The following is a 19,883-nucleotide window of genomic DNA, read 5'->3' as shown; positions in this document are numbered from 1 at the left end:
ATATATATATATATTGCTAATCAGATTAGTCTAGTTTATATTTGGGGTCCTCTATAGTGGCGGACCTATTCACTGTCCGGTGGGGTTTTATTATTATTATTTTTTATCTCTAAACATCTTATGATATTTTTATTTTATCCCCACTAAAATTTAATATTTTCATACATGTCTTCACTTAACTTTACACTTTTACATTTTTATTATATATAATAGTTATTAAAAAATTATTGTGCTACAATTTTTCATATTTCTTTTATTATTTTTTTTTATCTAAAATAATATATTGTACGTTCCTACTGAAATGAAATGTTGATTTCGCCAAGTTCATATCAAATATAAGAATAATTGCACTTGAGGGGATATCCTATTGGTTGTGACGACTTTAAAAGCGTATATATCATGTTAAAAAGAAGTCGCATAAATTTCTATACAAGAAGGAAAATCAATATTGAATTAACTCACTTCTAAACATTTAAAAAAAAAAAAGAATAATGATAAAATTGAATTATGATGAGGGTAATTCCTATTCATTTGGTCACAAGTGAATGTCCGTGAGGGAGAACTACTTTTGATCTGCCACACAAGGACACAAATATGCTTTATCACATGCTATAATATTATTGCATATAATCAGAAAACAATGCATTCATTTGGGACAAGTGGCCCAATTTCCCTAAATATCCAATGACAAAGTTGTGACAGCATATATTTTTGTTGTACATCTTTACTCTCTTCCATCCATTTTCACAGGCGTGATTTGTAATTTAGCTAGTGACCATGAGATGATGGACCTTAAGCAGCCCAAAAACATTAATACATAAATATTTTGATAGAACACCAGTACATAATTCTTCAGCAATTCCATATGTAATTTTTATTTTAAATAAATCATAGTTTTATATTTTAGATTTTATTTATTTTAAATAGTCAACAGTTAGGATTTTTCCCATATTTTTAGGCATTATCCTTATTTTGAACATGTCATGTTGTTAGTCCTTAGTCAACATAGAATTTCCTTTCGTGATGGACCGAAAAAATTAGCCTATATATGTTTAGATTTTTGTTACTTTTTCCACTTGAATTATTTGTGAATGTTCCTAAATTATATAAAATATTACAGGTCCGTTTAGTTCGCTAATTTAAATATTTAATTTGAATTGAGATATAATTTTATGTGAGAACTTTTTACTGTAGCAAAAAAGTTAAATGTGACTATTTTTAAGAACTTTTTACTGTAACAAAACTCAAATCAATAAAATGAACGGAGCCTATAAAATGTCACGCATCGATAACAATAAAAAGGTAGTGTCATAAGAGCAATTTAAGGGGCAAATAACCTTTAAGAGTTTCTCTGTGGACTAAAAATAAATAAATTAACTGTAGTTTTTTATTTTTATTTTTTAATCTTTAAATTTATATTAAAAATTATTTATTTTATAATTTTTTTTAATTTAATATAAATTTAGCTAAATTTAACATTTAAAAATCAAAAACTCCTGAACCAGGTTTAAAGGGTCCCAAAACCCACGGGGGGGGGCCAAATTAAGAAAGGGACAGTTATAAAGCCTCCACGGCCCCCCAGGCAGTGGCAACCAAAGTGGCTGAGCTCTGATCTGATGGGACACTCACCCATTAATGCAAAACAACAAAAGGATAGGGTCCTTCAATTACTAGAGACCACAAGGAAAGTACAAATGTTTCAGCCACATAAGTTACGGAGAAAAACAAAAAAATTAAAAACAAAAACAAGAAACAAAGAAGAGAGAGATTTCTACGGGTTTAAAAAAAAATAAATTAATGTGATTATATGAAATTATTTATTATGTTTATATTTATTTTAGTAATTTTGAACAAATTTGACAGTTAAAAACGTATAAAAATAAAAAAAAAAAAGAAAACAACAAGAAAGCAGGGTGAATATTGAGGCATACCCGTGAATTGATTGCCACAGTTTTCTTTTGACACAATGTAAGATTTATCCCACAACATAATATATGCCTTCTCTTTTCATGACAATAGCTTAACTGCTATTGTGTTTATTGTCGTTTTCCCTATCTTTTTCATTTTTATTTCTTTTTTGGGGCAAAAGGTCCATCACTATAACCTAACCACAGGTACCTCAAAATTGCCCTGAAAAAAAGGTAACGTACTCGCATTAATTTTTCGAAAGAAAAATCTTTCATTTTTTTTTTTTTTTTTTTTTTTTTTTTTTTACTAATTTTGTACTTGCACACGTATCACTGTGTTAAAAATATTAAAAAAAGTTTATTATTTATCAAATGAGAAATATATTTATATAACTATTTAAGAATTTTTTAATTTATTTTAAAAGAGAATATGTATAAAAATAACAATTGACAAAAAAAGTAGGAACACATTTAAAAAAAAATTATTTTAACTAATTAAAAATAAAATAGGAACACGTGTAAAAAAAATTACTCTCATATGAGTAAAGTGAAGACAATATATTTTTAAAAGACACACAAAAAATTAAAATGTAAAAATTAAAAAAAATTAAAAAAATGAAAAAAAGAAATAAGTAGAGGGACTGCCATTAAAAACTCTTTTATATGGATTGTTAGATTAGATTGTCTCATGTTTGTGGAGTATCTGATTATGATGCAACTTAACATTTAAAAATATGCAAATTTGATAGATATGATGCAACTTAACATTTAAAAATATGCCAATTTGATAGTATTTCTCAGGAGAATAGTGAATATTATAGGGACTTTTACAGTAGGAACTATTATGTCATTCTACTCGTAGTAAGTGTTGTTTTAATTGGTAGATTAGTTTTTACACAAATTTGTTCTTATTCACAACAGTTTCTACTGATAAGGTGAAATAGCAGTTTCTACCACGCATCTTCAACGTTGAGTCGATTCGAGTTTTGTTACAGTAAAAAACTATAAAAAACAGTCACATTTAACTTTTTTGTTACAGTAAAAAATTCTTACATAAAATTACATCTTAACTCGAATTAGCGAACTAAACGTGTCCTAAGTTATGAGGCTATTATACTTGGGACCTATGAAGATATAAATGGGAAAAAAGATCGGGACAAAAAGCAATTTTGTGGCTCCAATAGAGCAAAGAGAAACATCCTGTTAAATGTGTCTTAGGGGAGTTTTATGATAACATTTGATAGCATGGAGTACTTGACGTTTTTTCTTAGCCAACCATATGTGTGACCTTAGAAAAGCCACATAATGTTCCCCCAACATGAGGTCCCAATGTTTTGAGCAAGTAGCCAAGTACCATGCAAGTGTTCGACAATTCCTAGATAATATCCATATAGACAGCCTAATTTAGGCCCAATTGCCTCATAAAACTATAAAAATCAGCCACTATCACCTCCTACATAATGTTGGAAACTTCATTTTGTAGATACTAAGGGTGTGTTTGGTAAGAGAATTTGTATCCTGATTCAAATCATGATTTATGGTTCGCTACTGTATTTTCTCTCACAAAAAATACATGTAAATCAAAAATAGTTCTAATCTCATGATTCTAATCCATGAACCAAACGTTTCCTAATTTGCTAAAATCTTGTTTAAAATGGACTTAGTTGATCCGGCCTTTATCTCCTGCTCATAGGGAAAAGCTACTTTTTAGGTTAGTCAAAATGGCTTAAGTTGATAATAAAAATTAGGAGAAAATTGCTAAATTTACTTTTAGATGCGTTTGGTTAAAGGAAAGAAATAGAATAGAATGAAATTCAAATCTGATGTTTACTTAAATTTATAATAAATAAATGATCATTTATAAGGATTGGTCATTCACTGATTTTATGTAACTCGTCATTCATTTATCACCTGGGAGGAATAATCATTCAAAGCTCTTTTTCATTCTTATACCATTACTATTTTCATTCTCATTACCATTACTATTCTCCTACCGCAACCAAACACACTTATAGAGTGCATGAGTCTGAATTTTTACTAATTATTTTTTATTAGTACTCTTTTGACTAATATAATTATTTGACTAAAAATTATACTAATCAGAGCAATACTATATGACACCGGTGGTGCTTACTACTTAGCATCATTCACTGATAAAATATGAGACCCGCGACGTGGGCCCACAAATAGGACTCATTTTCTATTATTGATGGTGCTTAACACTAATAATGTCTCTAAATATTTATTAATCAAGAGTCAACGGTAAAAATTCAAATTCCAGACCTATACACTATAATAATATTTGTCACCTTTCTCCTCTTTAGTCAAAGTCGTGGGAAAGATTTCAGCAGCCAAAGTCTTATTCAAAATTAATCTCATTCAAAACGGTTGATCCGATTTATCTCATGCTTATATTCAAAAGGAAAGCTACTTTTTAGGTTATTTAAACTAATTTTTTTAGTTAAATAATTCTAATTCCCCTGTTTCGAGTTTAAAATAAAAAATATAGATATAAAAAATACAAAATAAAAGATAAGGCCATTAAAAAAAGGGTTAACTAACTGGTTAAAGTCTCGAGATGCTTTTAAAATGTAGGGTTACATGTCCACCAAGTAGTTTAGGTAAGGAATTAGGGTTATATCACGTTGTAATGATTAATTTTGAAGAGAAAAATATAAGAGAAAGGAATTTACTCAATTCCAAGGAAAGGAGGTTCGACACAAACGGGACTAAAAGAAACAAGTTGGATTCTAAGCATAGTTATAGTCATTATAAATTGTTCATACTCCTGCAAAATAAAATAACAACTACCAAAAAAATAAAATAAAAGGAAGCAAAAGTACTCGCCATTCGACACAAATTTAGATCGCATTAACAAATATTCAACTAATTAGCAAGCAAAAACAGCCTTATTTCGTGATTACAAATATAATCTAACAGTAATTCTACACTTAATTTCATTATAAAGTGCGGACTACTTCGAATTCTGAACTCCAACTTCAAAATTAAGAGAAAATACAAAGTAAAATAAAAGGCATTATAGAACATATAACAACGAAACGACTTGAACCATTAATATATACAAGAAGAAGAAGGAACGCCAATTCTCACCAACACGATCATCAATTCAAGCCATTCATTTTCCAACATCCTCAAACAAAAAAGTTCAATTCACTCACAAGCACACAAATGCCCATCATCACCATTCTAATGACAAAACATTAATGAGCTCAAAAAGAATCAAAACACAAACACACCATAATAATAATAATAATAATAATTAATAATAATTGTTGAAAGATGAAGAAAGAAAATCTATGTTCAAGTTAAAAAGACAAGACTTGGGGTTTTTTTGGTCTTTTTCCTTTTATGAAATAGTGGGCAAAGAAGGCTGTTCAATTTCTCTTTGAGAAGGGCTTCTCCAAAACCCAGTACTGTAAAACCTCTCCCACATCTCCTTCTCCAACGCCTCAACCTCCTTATTACTACTACAACTCGCATCCGAAACGACGTCGTTTTGAACAGATACCGGATGAACCTGCACAATCTCACTCTCGTCGCCAGCGTGTCTCCGACACGGCGGCGGAAGCACGCCCTTCCTGCGACGCCGCTTCTTCCTCATCGCCCGGCGGCAAAGTCCGGCGGGGATCTTGTAGACGGCCAGCACCAGCAGGTTCAGGAGCCCGCATGGGCAGCAGCAGCACACGGCGGCGCACTCCGCCGCCGTCCCGCCGGCGACCTCCGCCAGCCGACGGGAGGATCCTCCGCTGGAGTAGGACGACGACGGCGGCGGACGTAGAAGCGGTTGCCGGCGGTTCGACGACGGGTGGCGGAGAATTATCGGCTGCTTCGACATGACGATGATGGTGTTTGATTCGAGAGAAAATCTTTCGCCGTTTCTCGGAAAAGGAAGATGAAAAGAAAAGATGATTTCTTTTCACTCCGTTGGCCTTCTTCGCATTTGGATTGAGATACCAGGAATTTCTCGGAATCAGAATTTGACTCTTCACAAGGATGAAAAAGAATACTGATCAAATCTTTTTATTTTGTTTTATTTTTCAAAATCCGATTGAATTTCGAATTCCAGCGTTGGAATCGGATCACCCAAGATTCATCTTTATTTTTCCAGAAAGAGGAATCAGAAACACAAATTCCTCCCTGGAAGACCGAGGAAGATGACGGTGATGATGAAGAACGGTGGAGCTGGGATTCGCTGTGGCCGTGCACAAAATGACACGGCCAAGCTCAGATTTTTTTTTTGTTGGGGGGAGTTTTTTTTTTTTTTTTTTTTTATGATGATTTTCTGGTTCTTTTGCTTTATTTAGGATTCCCTATAAACTCGGAAAAATATGAGAGAGAGAGAGTTTCTGTTATGGAAATTTGGGAGTAGAGAGAGAATATGGAAATTGAGGAGAGAGAGAGAGAGAGAGAGAGGGAGAAGGGCGTGTAATAGATAGTAGAGAGTACTTAAAATTTGTGAGGGATAAAAAAATAAGCTTAATTTGTGTTATTTTTTTTTTTTTTTTTAAGAAAAGAACAGAAAAACGCTTCAAGACAAGTAAACGTGAGGGCAAGCCGCAGAGCGATTTAAGATGGAGAGAGTCAATTAAAAAAATCAAACACATGGAGAATAATAATAATAATAATAAAAAGAATAATACTAAGCGCACCAATTTAAATTTTTATATGTGTATATTAACTGATATATAAATTATTATTTTTATATTAATAAATATTTAAAATATTATCACGTTAATTAATGATAATATATTGTATTTACTAATAAAAATTACATATTAAATCAGTTGATATACAAAAATTAAGATTTGAGTGTGTCGATAGCGCTACTTTAATAATAATAATAATAATAAGTAATGCACATAATAAAAGTAACATAATTGATAGGATAATCTAGAACATAATTTCAATGTTCTTTATTGTTTATTTAAATGATTATAAATAAATAAATAAATAATCTTCACAAGATGTCAATATGGATCCCGTGTAGGACTTTTCGTGCATGCTTTCACAATGCTTTTCATGCCATCCACTACTTTGATTCATACGAGCTCCATTACTTACAAATAGTTTCTTTTTTCTTTATTTCTTTTTCAAAAATTTTCCATTTTTGTTATTTTCACTGAACAAACCTTGTTTAAAAGAAAAAGAAAAAGAAAAGAAAAGAAAAAGAAACCTTACCCACTACGGTGATACCGTCACATCCCAAACGCAAAATCTTGTTTGGCACAAAATTAATGATTTGCCCGACGATACGTGCCCTTCATTTATTTCACAAAATTATTTAAAATCACTTTTTTTTATTCAGCAAAAATCAACTCTTGTTAGAGAGTTTTCCTAATTGTCTTAATTTTTAATTATTAAATTTAATTAAAATCACATTAAATTAAATATATATATATAAAACAAATAAATTTTAATACAATTTGATGGGTGAAAAATAAAAAAATTATTGACTGTCTATTTTTATAGATAATACCAGCGTCTTCTTGTTAAAAGAATACCAAGAGCCATAACTAAAAATAAAAACAAAATAAAAAAACTAATTTTTTTAGTTTGTGAGGTTAAAAAAATTTAAATTATGCGTTTATTTAGTTCACTGATTTGAGTTAAAATATAATTTTATATGAAAATTTTTTATTATAATAAAAAAATTAAATATAATTATTTTTTAAAATTTTTTTATTGTAATAAAATATAAATTTTAAATTTAAATCGGCGCCGTCTGTTTTCTCTACTTTTATAATTAAAAATTATTTTTTTCGTATTCTATTCTTCTAGATAAGCCCCCAGCAGCGAACGGAAAACTGCGTGGGCCACACCTGACGTGGCATATTTAACCACATCGATAGTAACTGATGTTCACGCGCCTTAAAGCGAGTGTACTCTGACGAAAGTACCGTGAGACTGATGTGACGTGGAGTGACCTGGGGAATTGAGAAATCCCCGTTGGCCATTTTCTCTGCGCCACGTGGCACACTGTTTCTATGGGTTTCAGAGATTTTTGACCCAGGCAATGTGAAACTAGGGGTTATAGTGGAATACGGAGCACTGGAACACTGCTCTTCTCATTAGGAGGTACTACAGTACTACCTGGCGGTTCCACGTGTGGATGTCTGGAATTGTGGGCCCAGACTGAACTAGAGCCTCTCTGATCATCAGGTGAGACATTGACTGTACGATATAAGTTTCGTTTATGTTTATTTAATTAATTTGAGTTTAAAATTTAAATTTTATTATAATAAAAAATTTTAAAAAATAATTATATTTAAATTTTTTAACGAACTAAATAAATTTTATACTTTTCTTTTAAGCCCCACTTTCTCATCTTTTTGCGATGGGTTTGTCAATTTTTGTACAAACGACAATATGTAGTACTATTATCTAACTTTGTCAACAGTCCCACATGTAATAATTGTCCATTGGAAATGTGGATTTACATTCCTTATTTCATAGGGTAGTTTCGCTATCGGTCCAGGACATGTGGTTTCACCTGTAGGAGTGATAAGACCTGTAATTACAAGTGGTGGTGTTAATGCGGCGAGATTTTTGAACACGAAGTATGTGAAGAACACGACACGTTAAGAGATTCTTACAAATACGCTATTGAACTCGTTAAAGGCTTGATAATCTACCTCATAAGTTAATTAAAACTTTATCATATTTAGTTTACCCTTTCATTTAATTTTTTAAAATTTTAATTTTACGAAATTTATCGAGAGAGATTTTATTTTAGAGTTTTCTCTCTCTCTCCCTCTTGAGTGGGCTAAAGTTTCTTAGGGCTGTTCTTTTGCCGGTTTTGAATTAGGTGATTTAAGTTTAGATTTTAAGTTGAGTTTGAGTTATAATTTAAGTTGATGTTGTAACTTGAGTTTGTGTTTAGTTGTGTACATTTGAGTTATGGTTTGAGATAAAAATCTTTTTGAGAGTTTGTATTTGAGTGAGTCAAAACTTGAATTTATATTTAGATAGTATTTTAATAAAAACTCAATACTGATGAAAAATTTTAATAGGGTATATGGATGAGGTTTTATTCGTCTTTTCGTTGTCAACGCATAGAAAAAAAATCATCTCAATCGGAATTAAAACGAAAAAATTATAGCATTTTTAAGAATAGAAAAAAATATTATTCATTACTTTGAGTTCGAGTTTCTGAACTCGAGTTGAAGGGGAAACTTGAACTCGAGTTTTAGTCCCAAACTCGAGTTCAAATTAAAAGAACATGAACTTAAATAAAGTTGTAACTCGAGTTGTTTTTTTTTTTTTTTTTTTTTTTAAATTTTTGACTCAAAAAATGAGCTACCGAACAGCCTCTTAAGAGTTTTCGCCCTCTTCAGGTCGGATTTTGGCGCTATCATTTGGCTGGTCACCGGATTTCCGGTGGTGGAAGAAAATGCTCTTTGCCTAGAAAGAGGAGTTGGGTCGTTGGGGTTCTGGCCAGTTGGATGCCACCTGCATACGCATGTGGAAAACATTATGAAACTATTATAAGTTCTACTCCTTTTATTATTGTTTAGTTTTTTTTTTAGTTAATAATAGAAGTCTTCATTCATTTTCTTAAGGCTATACACATCTTCACAAAATATAATTTGAGAAAATAAAGGATGCATAGGACATAAATTTCATGCCTTTATATTTTACAAAAATGCATGCGGTATTTTTCAAAAATAAAATAAAAATAAAAATAAAACTTAATTTCTTGCTATTTAATAGCTTATTCCAGTTGAATATAACAGATTTTGACATATACCGAAAAAAATAAAGTTAAAAAATTAGCATAATCATGTTATTTGCTAGATCATACAAATGCGTTATTTTTTCCTAATCACCTCAAATATAAAGAACAAATAGAGAATTGACAAAGGTGTGGCATCACATCTAAACTAAAAAGATAACGATGTTATACACAATAAACCGGCGAAATTCTTAAGTTTAAGATAGATTCTTAAAATATTTCACTATGGGTAGTTTGAAGACTTAACCAAATTTCAAAAAAAAAAAAAAAAAAACATCAAACAATTTCAAACCAAAGCCAATTGAAGAGCCACCTACTCATGTGTCCCAATTTACTTCAATTGCTCCAATAACTACAACTTTGAGAACCAGGTAGCTAAATCACAAGAAGTTAGGCATCACATAATGCATGCTTCAATATAAAAGGAGAAATCATGGGTGTGAAACAAATTGAATTCAGAAGTTAAAACATATGCACAAACCACCGAGCAATATGAGGGTGCGTCCATGGTCTTGTGGATATGCTCCCTCATGATTTTCTTCTTCTTGTTGTGGAGGTGCTGAGGGTGGGGAGGCTTGTGTGGTTGAGTGCTCAGCGTCAGAGATGGTGTCACGGCTATGATCGTCGGCGTGGGCCACATGGGGCGTTGGGTGGATCCGTGGTTTCGGGGCTCTATTCCTATGGTGCGGTGAAACCTTGGAAGGGCTGTGTGGCTAGGTTGGCTGCAGAAGGCGGCGACACATGGGTCTCATGCAAAGGCAAAGGGGCGTTCCTTCAATGGTGTCTTCAGCTCTGTGCATTATTATGTTCCTTAGTCTCTTTGTTTGCAGTGGTTGGATTGGCTTTGGTGATTTTTTCTGTGTTGGGGTTTCTTTTAATGGTAGATGTTTTGATTAAAATAAAGACAGCGTTGTTTCCGCTTTGTTGGTATTGTCTTTTGATGTGTATGAGTTTTAGTTTTATAATAATAGAGGTGGTCTCCCAACTTCCGACTCTGATTATGTGTCTAACCCATAAGAGTTCGTTATTTGCGGTGTTGTGTGTGTCTGTAGTGTGGATGGATGGGTGGCCTTTGGACTACAATATCATGACTCTTAATGATTATTGAGATCTTGTCAAAATGAGTGTTATGTGAGCTCATTCTTAGTGTGTCCATGTGCTTTCAATTTTCAGGCTTCCAACATATGTACTACCCATTGAAGTTATCAGATTGTGTTGGTGGGACTGGTCTCCATTGGGGGTCATGCCTTGTATTGCAGAGTCATCTTGATAAAATGAAATTTCTCGTTCAAAAAAAATTATAACTACATTCCTTTTTTTCTTATAGAGATAATATTTTGTTGAATTTAATTTGCTTGTTAAGGCTTTCAATGAGGCAATTTTTCTAATAATTTATTTTATTTTGTTAAGATTTAATGTCATTATTATGTCTAATGCTTAAATTTTTTTATTGTAAATTTGTCACTAAAGGTGCACGAAAATATTAAAGGCACAATCACAAATAAATGAGTTGTGGGTCGAACTTAATGTTATAAAATTTAAATCACAATGAGGATGACATGTTTAATAAATAGATTGACACAAACTTAATATATGAATGATGTGGCTCAATTTAAACATATCTAGTCGTATCAAACGGCGCATTCAATAAGAAGTACAAGAGTATTTCTTGAACAGTTTCACGACACATGTGTCATAAACACAATCTCACTTAAATTATACGGTTTGAGATTCCTTTATAATTATGATAATGGGGATTTATAGTTTATCATTGTTATAAGGTCATTCCATCACCATTTTTTGTCCAAAATGGTTCAATTATACTTTTTAAGGTTAGAATTTGCCTTATTAGTTGCAGTCAACGACGTAAATATCGCTGATATTTATGAAATTTCAGATTTTGAGAGGTTCCAAAATATCTTTCTACTGCAAAATTATTTTTATCATAACTCAGAGACATATGGTTAAATATTGGTAGATATAGGTTTAAATAACAATATTGGTAACATTATATACTATATAGTGTAATTTGTAGCAGTTTCTTCAATAAAGCTCTCTACATTTATTATCCATACAGTTTTTGTAAATTATATATCATTATCCTCATCTGAACATATCACCATCAACTCAAATATGAGAAAATTTACAGTTTTCCATTCACATAAAAAAAGTAGGAAGAGATTAACAAACCTATATATAACATGCTCATAACTATATTCAACTCTGTTAAAATTTCAGAATCTCAACCATACCTGAACCTAATAAAATTTCCTTTTGGTATTGGTAAATCTAATGTGTATGAGGTTTTTTTTTTTTACATATAAAACATCCTTATTTATGCATTCTTTTAATGCTTTTATTCATAAAGTTTAGAAACATGTTTTAATGCAAATTTTTTAATATCGGTAAAATTTTTTATTATTTCCACCGACATCGATATTTTCTCTAAAATTTTTCTAAAGTTGGAGCACCGATATTTTCACTGATACTGATATTTTTATCATTGGTTGCAGTGGTATAATTATGACAATGTAGAGTTATAATTTCTCATTGTTAGATAGTAATTCTTTTATTATTGTAACTATTGGCCTAAGCTTTGAGTAAATCTATGGTATTCTGATAATAACAAATAATTTTTTTCCTCAATGATAATATCAAGTAATTGATTACTGTGCTACTAATATTTTATCTTGAGTGTGAAGTTTAATTTATATTAAGATTTCAAAAAACTCAAAATGGACGATGAGGTATTTCAGAAAGTGCTCAAAACTTGAAGCGTGAAAAAGATAAATCCTCATAATAAGCATTTTGAGCTTAAAGATGATTCGATGAACATCAAAAGTACTTAAAAGAAGGAGAAAGAGGGAAATAAAGACTTGAGATGAATTAAAATTAATAGGCCAATAGTTTACATAAGTTAATAAATAGGTTAAATTACTTATTTTGTCCATAACTTGTCTGGTTATGAACCATAACTTGACAAGTTATTATCCATAATTCACGGTTTTTGTCCATAACTTGACAAGTTTGTCCATAACTTATCTGATTATGAACCATAATTTGACAAATTATGACCTATTAATTTATATAACTAAAAGTTGGCCTATATACTTTTTTAAACTTTTCATATTGGCATATTTTCTACAATTTCCGTTAAAAAGAATAAGTTCAACTTTAGTTTTTTTCTCGTATGTTGTTGCATAATGCATAGTAAAACTAAAGGTAATAAAATAACTCGTATGTCTCGTATTTTTATCATAGATTTTTATAAAAGTTTTCCCCATAACTAAAGACATCATGAAAATTTTATATGAATTGTAAAAATAAAGGTAAAATGACTCAAAAGTTTTTCTTTTCTTTTTTCTTTTTAAATTTTTTTCATTTATTCTAAAATATTATTTGAAGTTTAAAATCACTTTTTGCCCTAAAGTTAAATAGTTTTTGAATTTTTTTTATCTTTAAAGCCAAAAATCTATTTTTGTGGGAAATTTGGCAAGAGGCAACAGAGGACCAGTCGGTGGGATCTTGTGTCCGATCCATCAATGGCTACGTTTTCTAAGGGCGATTTTGAGAATTTTATGCTGTAAGACACACCATTACGAGTTTAAGGATACTTTTTGAGACATTGAACGGACCTTTGATGATCATATTTTAAGTCTTCCTAACCCTAAAATTGTTTCAAATCATTGTTGAGAAAAACAAAATCCACACTTGAGTCAGACTTTATTTATATTGTTCTTATATGGTTCTTTTTTTTTTTATTTATATAAGACACACATAAAATAAAAATACAAAATTCAAAGACAAATCGACCGTAAATATTATAGTTGTTTGCATATGATCACTTAGTAGAGTCTATTTATGCGTCATAGTGTTACTTTTTTGTGTTGTTCTTACCTCTTTAGAATTCTACATGATATCATATCCAAATTATAGGAGTTCTGCTTGAGTAATAATTTCAAATCATAGTGATAGGTTACCAAATCCTATAATTTGTGGTAATATGTCTAGATTTGTCAATTTCCTTGTAAAGATTGATGGTCATAAAGGTAGTAGTGAGTCTTAGGTATAAAAAGTACAATTTGTAAAAGGAATTATTATGTCAAAATACAACAGTGTGATCATACTGTAGTGGTGATTTCTCTACGAAAATAAATGAAAAAATATTACTAAATTATTATAAATTATGTTTGTAGCTTATTTTTCTTAACTCGTCATTATTGTGGATATTGCTCTTTTTTTTTTTTTTTTGATAACCAGATGTTTTTATTATAAATGCAATGATCATCATATAAAGTTTGTAAAAGAAGTTCTAAAATCCAATTAATCCCTGTTTGAGTAGTTTGGCTATTTAAGGACGCTAGTTTGATATCATGTTATCATGTTGGAGAAACTTAAACGGAATATTATTTATTGCATAATAAGAAATTTATCACGAATTTCTACATCTTGTGTTTATTTTAATTTTTTTATATATTTTTCGTTGAAAATAAATGGTTTTAATTTTTAACGCTTGGTAGTAGAAAAATTGCCTCTTTTATAGAGTTATAAATTCAAAAGAAAGTTCTTAGTGTAGAAAAATTATGAAGAGGATGTTTAATGGTACACATGAGGAAATAGCATTTGAGAGGGTTGCAAGAAATAGACATTTAGTGAGAAAATTTTAGAATTAAGTGTTGACGGTGAAATCTTGTCAATAGAAACCTACTGAATTACAGTCCAATAATTAGTCAGGTTACCAGCTAGAATACATGATAACAACTAAAAAAATGCAACTAGTCGTGTGTAAATCATAAGAGTGCTCTGAATAAGAGAAACACCAAAAATTATGGTGGTTCACCAAGAGCTACATCCACTTTGGAGAAATTTTTACTATTTTCTTTCTTCTTCGATTACAAAGGTTTTGCTCTCCCAGTTTTTCATCATCCCTCCTCTCTAAGGCTTTGCCCTTTTTATATCTCACAGATTACACATTGGAGGAAACCAAGACAAATGGTTATTTGACAGTTTCTTTCGAGTAGCCTATTATCCTACTCGCCTAGATGTAGCTTTTCAGTACCTTTTGGACTGTTCATCTACCTACTTTGTCCACTATTGCGGCTCTGTGGATCTCCTATGATCTCCATTGGTCCGTTTTAGACGGCTAATAGGCTGGTAATCATTTTCTCTGCTACTGACTTTGTTTAAACTCACAAGTAATCTATGAATTTTTCTCCTATTACCTCAGGGGATACTCTCGGGATCTGGGTCAGAGGACTGAACGTCCTACCCTCTGTATTCCCACTAGGTTTCCCTGCCGACCCTTCCATAACGTCGCCGGTTTATGGGGGTTTGGGATCCGTCAATTTCTTGGCAGTTTGAAGGGTCGGTTGTTGGCTTGGATGTCGCTGATTACAAACTTGCTAATGTAGAGCGCTTCTTCAAGAATTATTTTAAAACGCCTTGGGGCGGTCGACCCTTCTCTCATTGGAACATCACTCATCCTTGGAAGCCGACCCTTTAGCCGTCAACGCCTGTCCGCTGGCTGACGTGGCATAGTGATGGCCACGTGGAGTTCGGTTGTTGTCTGATGGGGCAAGATAGATTTTTCCTCACAACAATAGGTATTCATGAAAAAAAAATATTAGTTAAAAGGTTATTTGAATAAACTGTTACAAGGAGACATGTTTAAGAAAAATTGTTTTATAAGAATCATTATCGATATAGTAAGGAATAGATGGAAAAAAATTAAGTAGAGGTGTAATTGAAAAATTATTTTAGTATAAGCAAGAGAGGGAAAAAAAACATTGAAATGGAATCACACCATAGAGATGCTTTCCATAAAAAGATAAAAAATTATTTCGATAGAAACAAAACAGGGAAAAAAGTATTTTTATTTAAAAAATACATGCTGTAGTAATTAAACTGTAGAGAAAATTTTGGTCAAATAAAAAAAAGGAGGAAAGAAAGAAGAAAAACAATTAAAGAAAGACAAAAGTCAAATGAAAAAAGAATCATAAAAAGTAAACATAAAAAAAAAAAAAAAAGAGTGATGCTACACTTGGCGATTGTAAATGAGAGTTGATAGAAAAGAATTTTGGTTGTTTTATGTAAAGATGACATACGAAATATTGATACAACAAATTAAAAAACAGTCCTTAAAAATTTTAACAATAGTTTGAAAACATAAATTATTTTACTTTCCAAAGAATTAAAATTTTGACATTGGTATTAGCATATGGTGTGACCGATTTGACATTGCATTGCGTCCCAATGGAAGATAATTATAAACTATCATGAATTTGGTTCCCTGTGAAACTGAAATAATTCCTTTATGTTAGCAATATTGTCTTACTAATTAGCAGATGTTTGACAATTGCACCAATGAGATCCTACAACAATCTAGATATTATTTTTAAGAAAAGAAAATCTAGAGCTTATCCATACTCGGTAAGAAATTAACCACGGAATAAAATTCGAGAAACATCTCGATGACGTATGGTATATAAACGCTAGAATCACTTTTTTTTTTTATCATTTTTTTTTATTATTTTATATTTACTATTTGACACGTAAATTTTATTATTTTATTATTTTATTTAAATAATAATTTATCATATTAATAAAGTCTATGTATCAAATAGTAAATACAGAAAATAATAAAAAAATGATAAAAAATTGATGTTAACATTTCTTTATATGTACATTTTTGAAAACAAACACCTCAACCAAAACATTTTACATATACACTCTTTGAATTTTTAAAAGAATTAGAGACATCCCTCCGTTAATCCAACTTATGAAAACTTTGGTTTAACCTTCAAATATTTTTTAAATACCAAAAATGCCACTCTTTTCTATGCTATAGAAAATGATCTCATCTACGTTTTTGGCTTAAAATTGTTGTTTTATCCAACAAAAAGGTTGTTAGGTGACTTTTAGGCAACCACAAGCTAATACCTTACCCTATAATGGTGAAAAGTTGACATTATCATGGACTAAGATCAATACAATAAGTAGATTGTTTGCCCAAAATTAGACCTGTAAGTTTGGGCAGGTTCGAGACTCGCCATTATTGGCTCATACTTGGCCCGGTTAGGTTCGAGCATTTGGGTTGGGCAGGCTAAGATTCTAAGTCTAAAATCTTATTCGAGCTGAGTCAGACCGGCCTGAATACTCCTTATTTTAGAAATTTCTTGGAAATTAATTGTAAAATTTCATATCAGGTTGGATCGACCCTAAGTTTGTCGGGTGGGCCGGCCAAAAAATTTTATTTGGGCCGCTGGGCTCGAGTCGGGCCGGCTTTCATCTCTAGGTGAAATTGTTTAAACATTTTACCCACTTTTCATTTAAAAGTTAACAAACTTAACATGGGATTTTTAATATAATTTTTTTTTGCTAAAAAAGCATTTATTTAAGCAAGACACAAGAAGTGTTTGAGTAGATCATCCATACACACATATATGACTGAATGCCATCTTGATAACTCTGTAACTTATGTTGTTAATTTTCAATTAAAAAAAAAAACAACTTGTTGTTACTTGATTGAGGCCCTAATCAGCGGACTATTTGTGAGAATAGTGCATAGATAAGGAATTACTTTGCTTTGTGTAATTTGTTGTTAAGGTTTAGTGTGATATATATATATATATATATATATATGTATATATATATATTGCTGACGATGAATGAAAAAGATTAATCGAATAATGACAAATGCCAATGAAAAATTAAAAATTTCGATGGCTTTGTTTCAATTAAATACTGACTGGATCAATTGAAGCCTTCTTCAGATATAGCTCTTGCTTATAAGGGCATATAATCTTCTCATTTGAAATATTTTACTCACATATGACAGCACAAAATATACTATAGTTTATTGTATCAAACTTTTAAAGCCTATTAAAAAAATTGAATATTCTCATTTGAAAAGCTTTGCCATGTCATTTTCATTATGTCATGTTGTTTTTTATTCAATACAATACGATATAATCTGAAAGTAAATATTTAATTAAGAACTTTTTCTTCTTTTTTTTTCCTGAAAAATTTAGAAATCTTTTTTCCTAGCAGGCTAGGATGTTGGTCCTTAGTTTCATTTGTTGAAAAGAGTATCTTGTGGGCCTCTAACAGATTAAAGAAAAAAAAGTCAAGAAAAAATAAAGAGTTTATACTTAAAGAGTAAGAGTCTAGACTTTTACCCATTATTCTCGATAAATATCATTTTGTTAGTGTAATTATTTAACTAAAAATGATATGAATCAAGAATAAAGAGTAAAAATCATGGCTCATTCACTTTCAAAAGGTATTTATCGAGATTACTCAAAAGTCAAACAATCAATTGACCCAATAAATAAGACTCGGTGAACATATTTTTCTTATTTTTGTTCTATTTATACACATTTGTATAAGGGAAAGTAATAATCTTCTTTCTTTCTTTCTTTCTTCTTCTTCTTCCTTTTTTTTTTTTTTTTGAAAATACTAATCTTCTTTCTTATATTATGAAGACCAGGTTTGATTTCAAGCTCTCAAGTTCGAACTACATGTTACAAGTAGTTTCAAATTCCAAAAAGAAAAATAAAATAAAAATAAATAAAAAAGTCACAATGAAGATAATACATATAATTTGGAAAATACTTTAGTATCATGATTAACGATTGCAGATTAATATGTCTTTTGAATTGTGAAGTCATTAAATAAGAAGAAAAACAGCTGGATTCTTTACTTACAATATTGTTAGTTACATTGCATTAAATTTTATTTCTCATGACATAATTACAATAAATGAAAAAAAAAAAAAAAAACAAAAAACAGATAAAAGGATCCAGACCAACCAAGTCTTGCGCTTTGATGCGGACCAAGATTCCATTTCCATAGAATCCTATTTAGATTTCCCTTATTTTGAAAGCCAACTAAACCTTGTGTGTGAAAAACAAAAGGCCTAACAAAAGCTTTCAATATCTACATATGATTTCTAAAAAAAAATAATAATAATAACAAGTCTAAGCCAAATCCGAACTTACATATAGGGAACTTCAATAATCCCATCTGATCAATTCCCAAAAAAAAAAAAAAAAAAAAAAAATTTCAATTAATTAACAAATGATTGGTCCTTAAGAGACTTAAAAGCAATGATCCCTCTATATAAAGCTTGCCTATTGGGTGGCATGGTGACCTCAAACTTTTGGTCATGGCCCTTGTTTGGGACACCCTCCATTGTTGAAACCCGCCTTTCCATCATCATGCACCTCTTTCGGTATTCCTTGTTGTTCGACGAGGGCTCGACGACGTCGTCCGCGAATCTAACGGTTTTCTTTGACGTTCTTTTCGCAGATCCTAATCACCAAAAAGAATTAACAAAATAAGAATTTAATCAAAGTTTTAGTCCTAGTTATAATTCTAAGCAGAGAAGATAATAAACAAGTACTAAAAGTTAACGTAATTGGTTATCAATAGGCCATGTTTGGCAGTTGATTTTAGATTGACATACACAAAAGAAAACAAAAAATAAATAAAAGGGACAAGTTTAAAGATTTACATACCAATTCCAAATCTTGTGTTGTCATGGGAATGCAAAAGACGACCCCCCAATTCAAATTCAATGTCTTTCATGAAGTCAGAGAGGAGACGCTTATGGATTTGATGAGCAAGAATAACTACACTTCCCGTAACGGCAAACACGGCCATGAACCCCACTCCTAAAGAACTCTCCATTTTCTCTCTCTCTCTCTTGGGTTTCTCTCTCTAGAAAGAATTTATACGGACATGGAATTTTTCAGTTTGGATCAAACAGTTTGAACATTTTCTGAGGCTTTATGGGCAACAACAGAGAAAAAAGACAGAGAAGTGGAATAAGAGAATGGACATTCCTAGGAAGAAGAGAAAGGAAAGAGAGAGGGGGAGAACTTTGTTGGGGTTTTATTGTTGTTGTGATTTAGACAAAAAAAAAAAAAGAGAAAAAAAAACAAAACAAAATTGTTTTTCTTTAGAAAGGATGGTGTGGAAAAAAAAAAAAAAAAAAAGAGGTTTGAAAATGGGCGGTGTGAACAAGGAATTATGAAAACCATTTCTGGTTTCTTTTATCCCCTTGATGACAAAATAGACTTTATTAAGGAAAAAAAAAACGTTTTAAAAAAATAATAATTATGTTTTTGGGCAGAGAAAGACGGCTTAACTTAATATTTATATATAACACCTTTTTTTTCTGTCTAATCCTCTGCCTCATAATTAATTGGCACGCAACTAAT

General features: G+C 30.9%; 2 protein-coding genes across 2 annotated transcripts; both read right to left on the bottom strand.

Annotated features, from left to right (window-relative positions):
• Nucleotides 1-5,011: 5,011 nt before the first annotated feature.
• Nucleotides 5,012-6,400, bottom strand: LOC21389876. Its single transcript, XM_010112151.2, has one exon. The coding sequence runs from the start codon at nt 5,761-5,763 to the stop codon at nt 5,275-5,277; it is 489 nt and encodes a 162-aa protein (XP_010110453.1). The 5' UTR covers nt 5,764-6,400; the 3' UTR covers nt 5,012-5,274.
• Nucleotides 6,401-18,727: 12,327 nt separating this feature from the next.
• LOC21389874 lies at nt 18,728-19,529 on the bottom strand. The gene is made up of 2 exons (XM_010112149.2): nt 19,179-19,529; nt 18,728-18,972 (listed from the first exon to the last, which is right to left on the bottom strand). Exons 1-2 carry the CDS (start codon nt 19,348-19,350, stop codon nt 18,728-18,730), a joined length of 417 nt encoding a protein of 138 aa, XP_010110451.1. The 5' UTR covers nt 19,351-19,529.
• Nucleotides 19,530-19,883: the final 354 nt, after the last annotated feature.

Source organism: Morus notabilis, unplaced genomic scaffold (assembly GCF_000414095.1).
Source record: "Morus notabilis unplaced genomic scaffold, ASM41409v2 Scaffold1280, whole genome shotgun sequence".
In the NCBI taxonomy this organism is placed as follows: Eukaryota; Viridiplantae; Streptophyta; class Magnoliopsida; order Rosales; family Moraceae; genus Morus; species Morus notabilis.
This window is presented reverse-complemented; position numbering and strand designations above follow the sequence as displayed.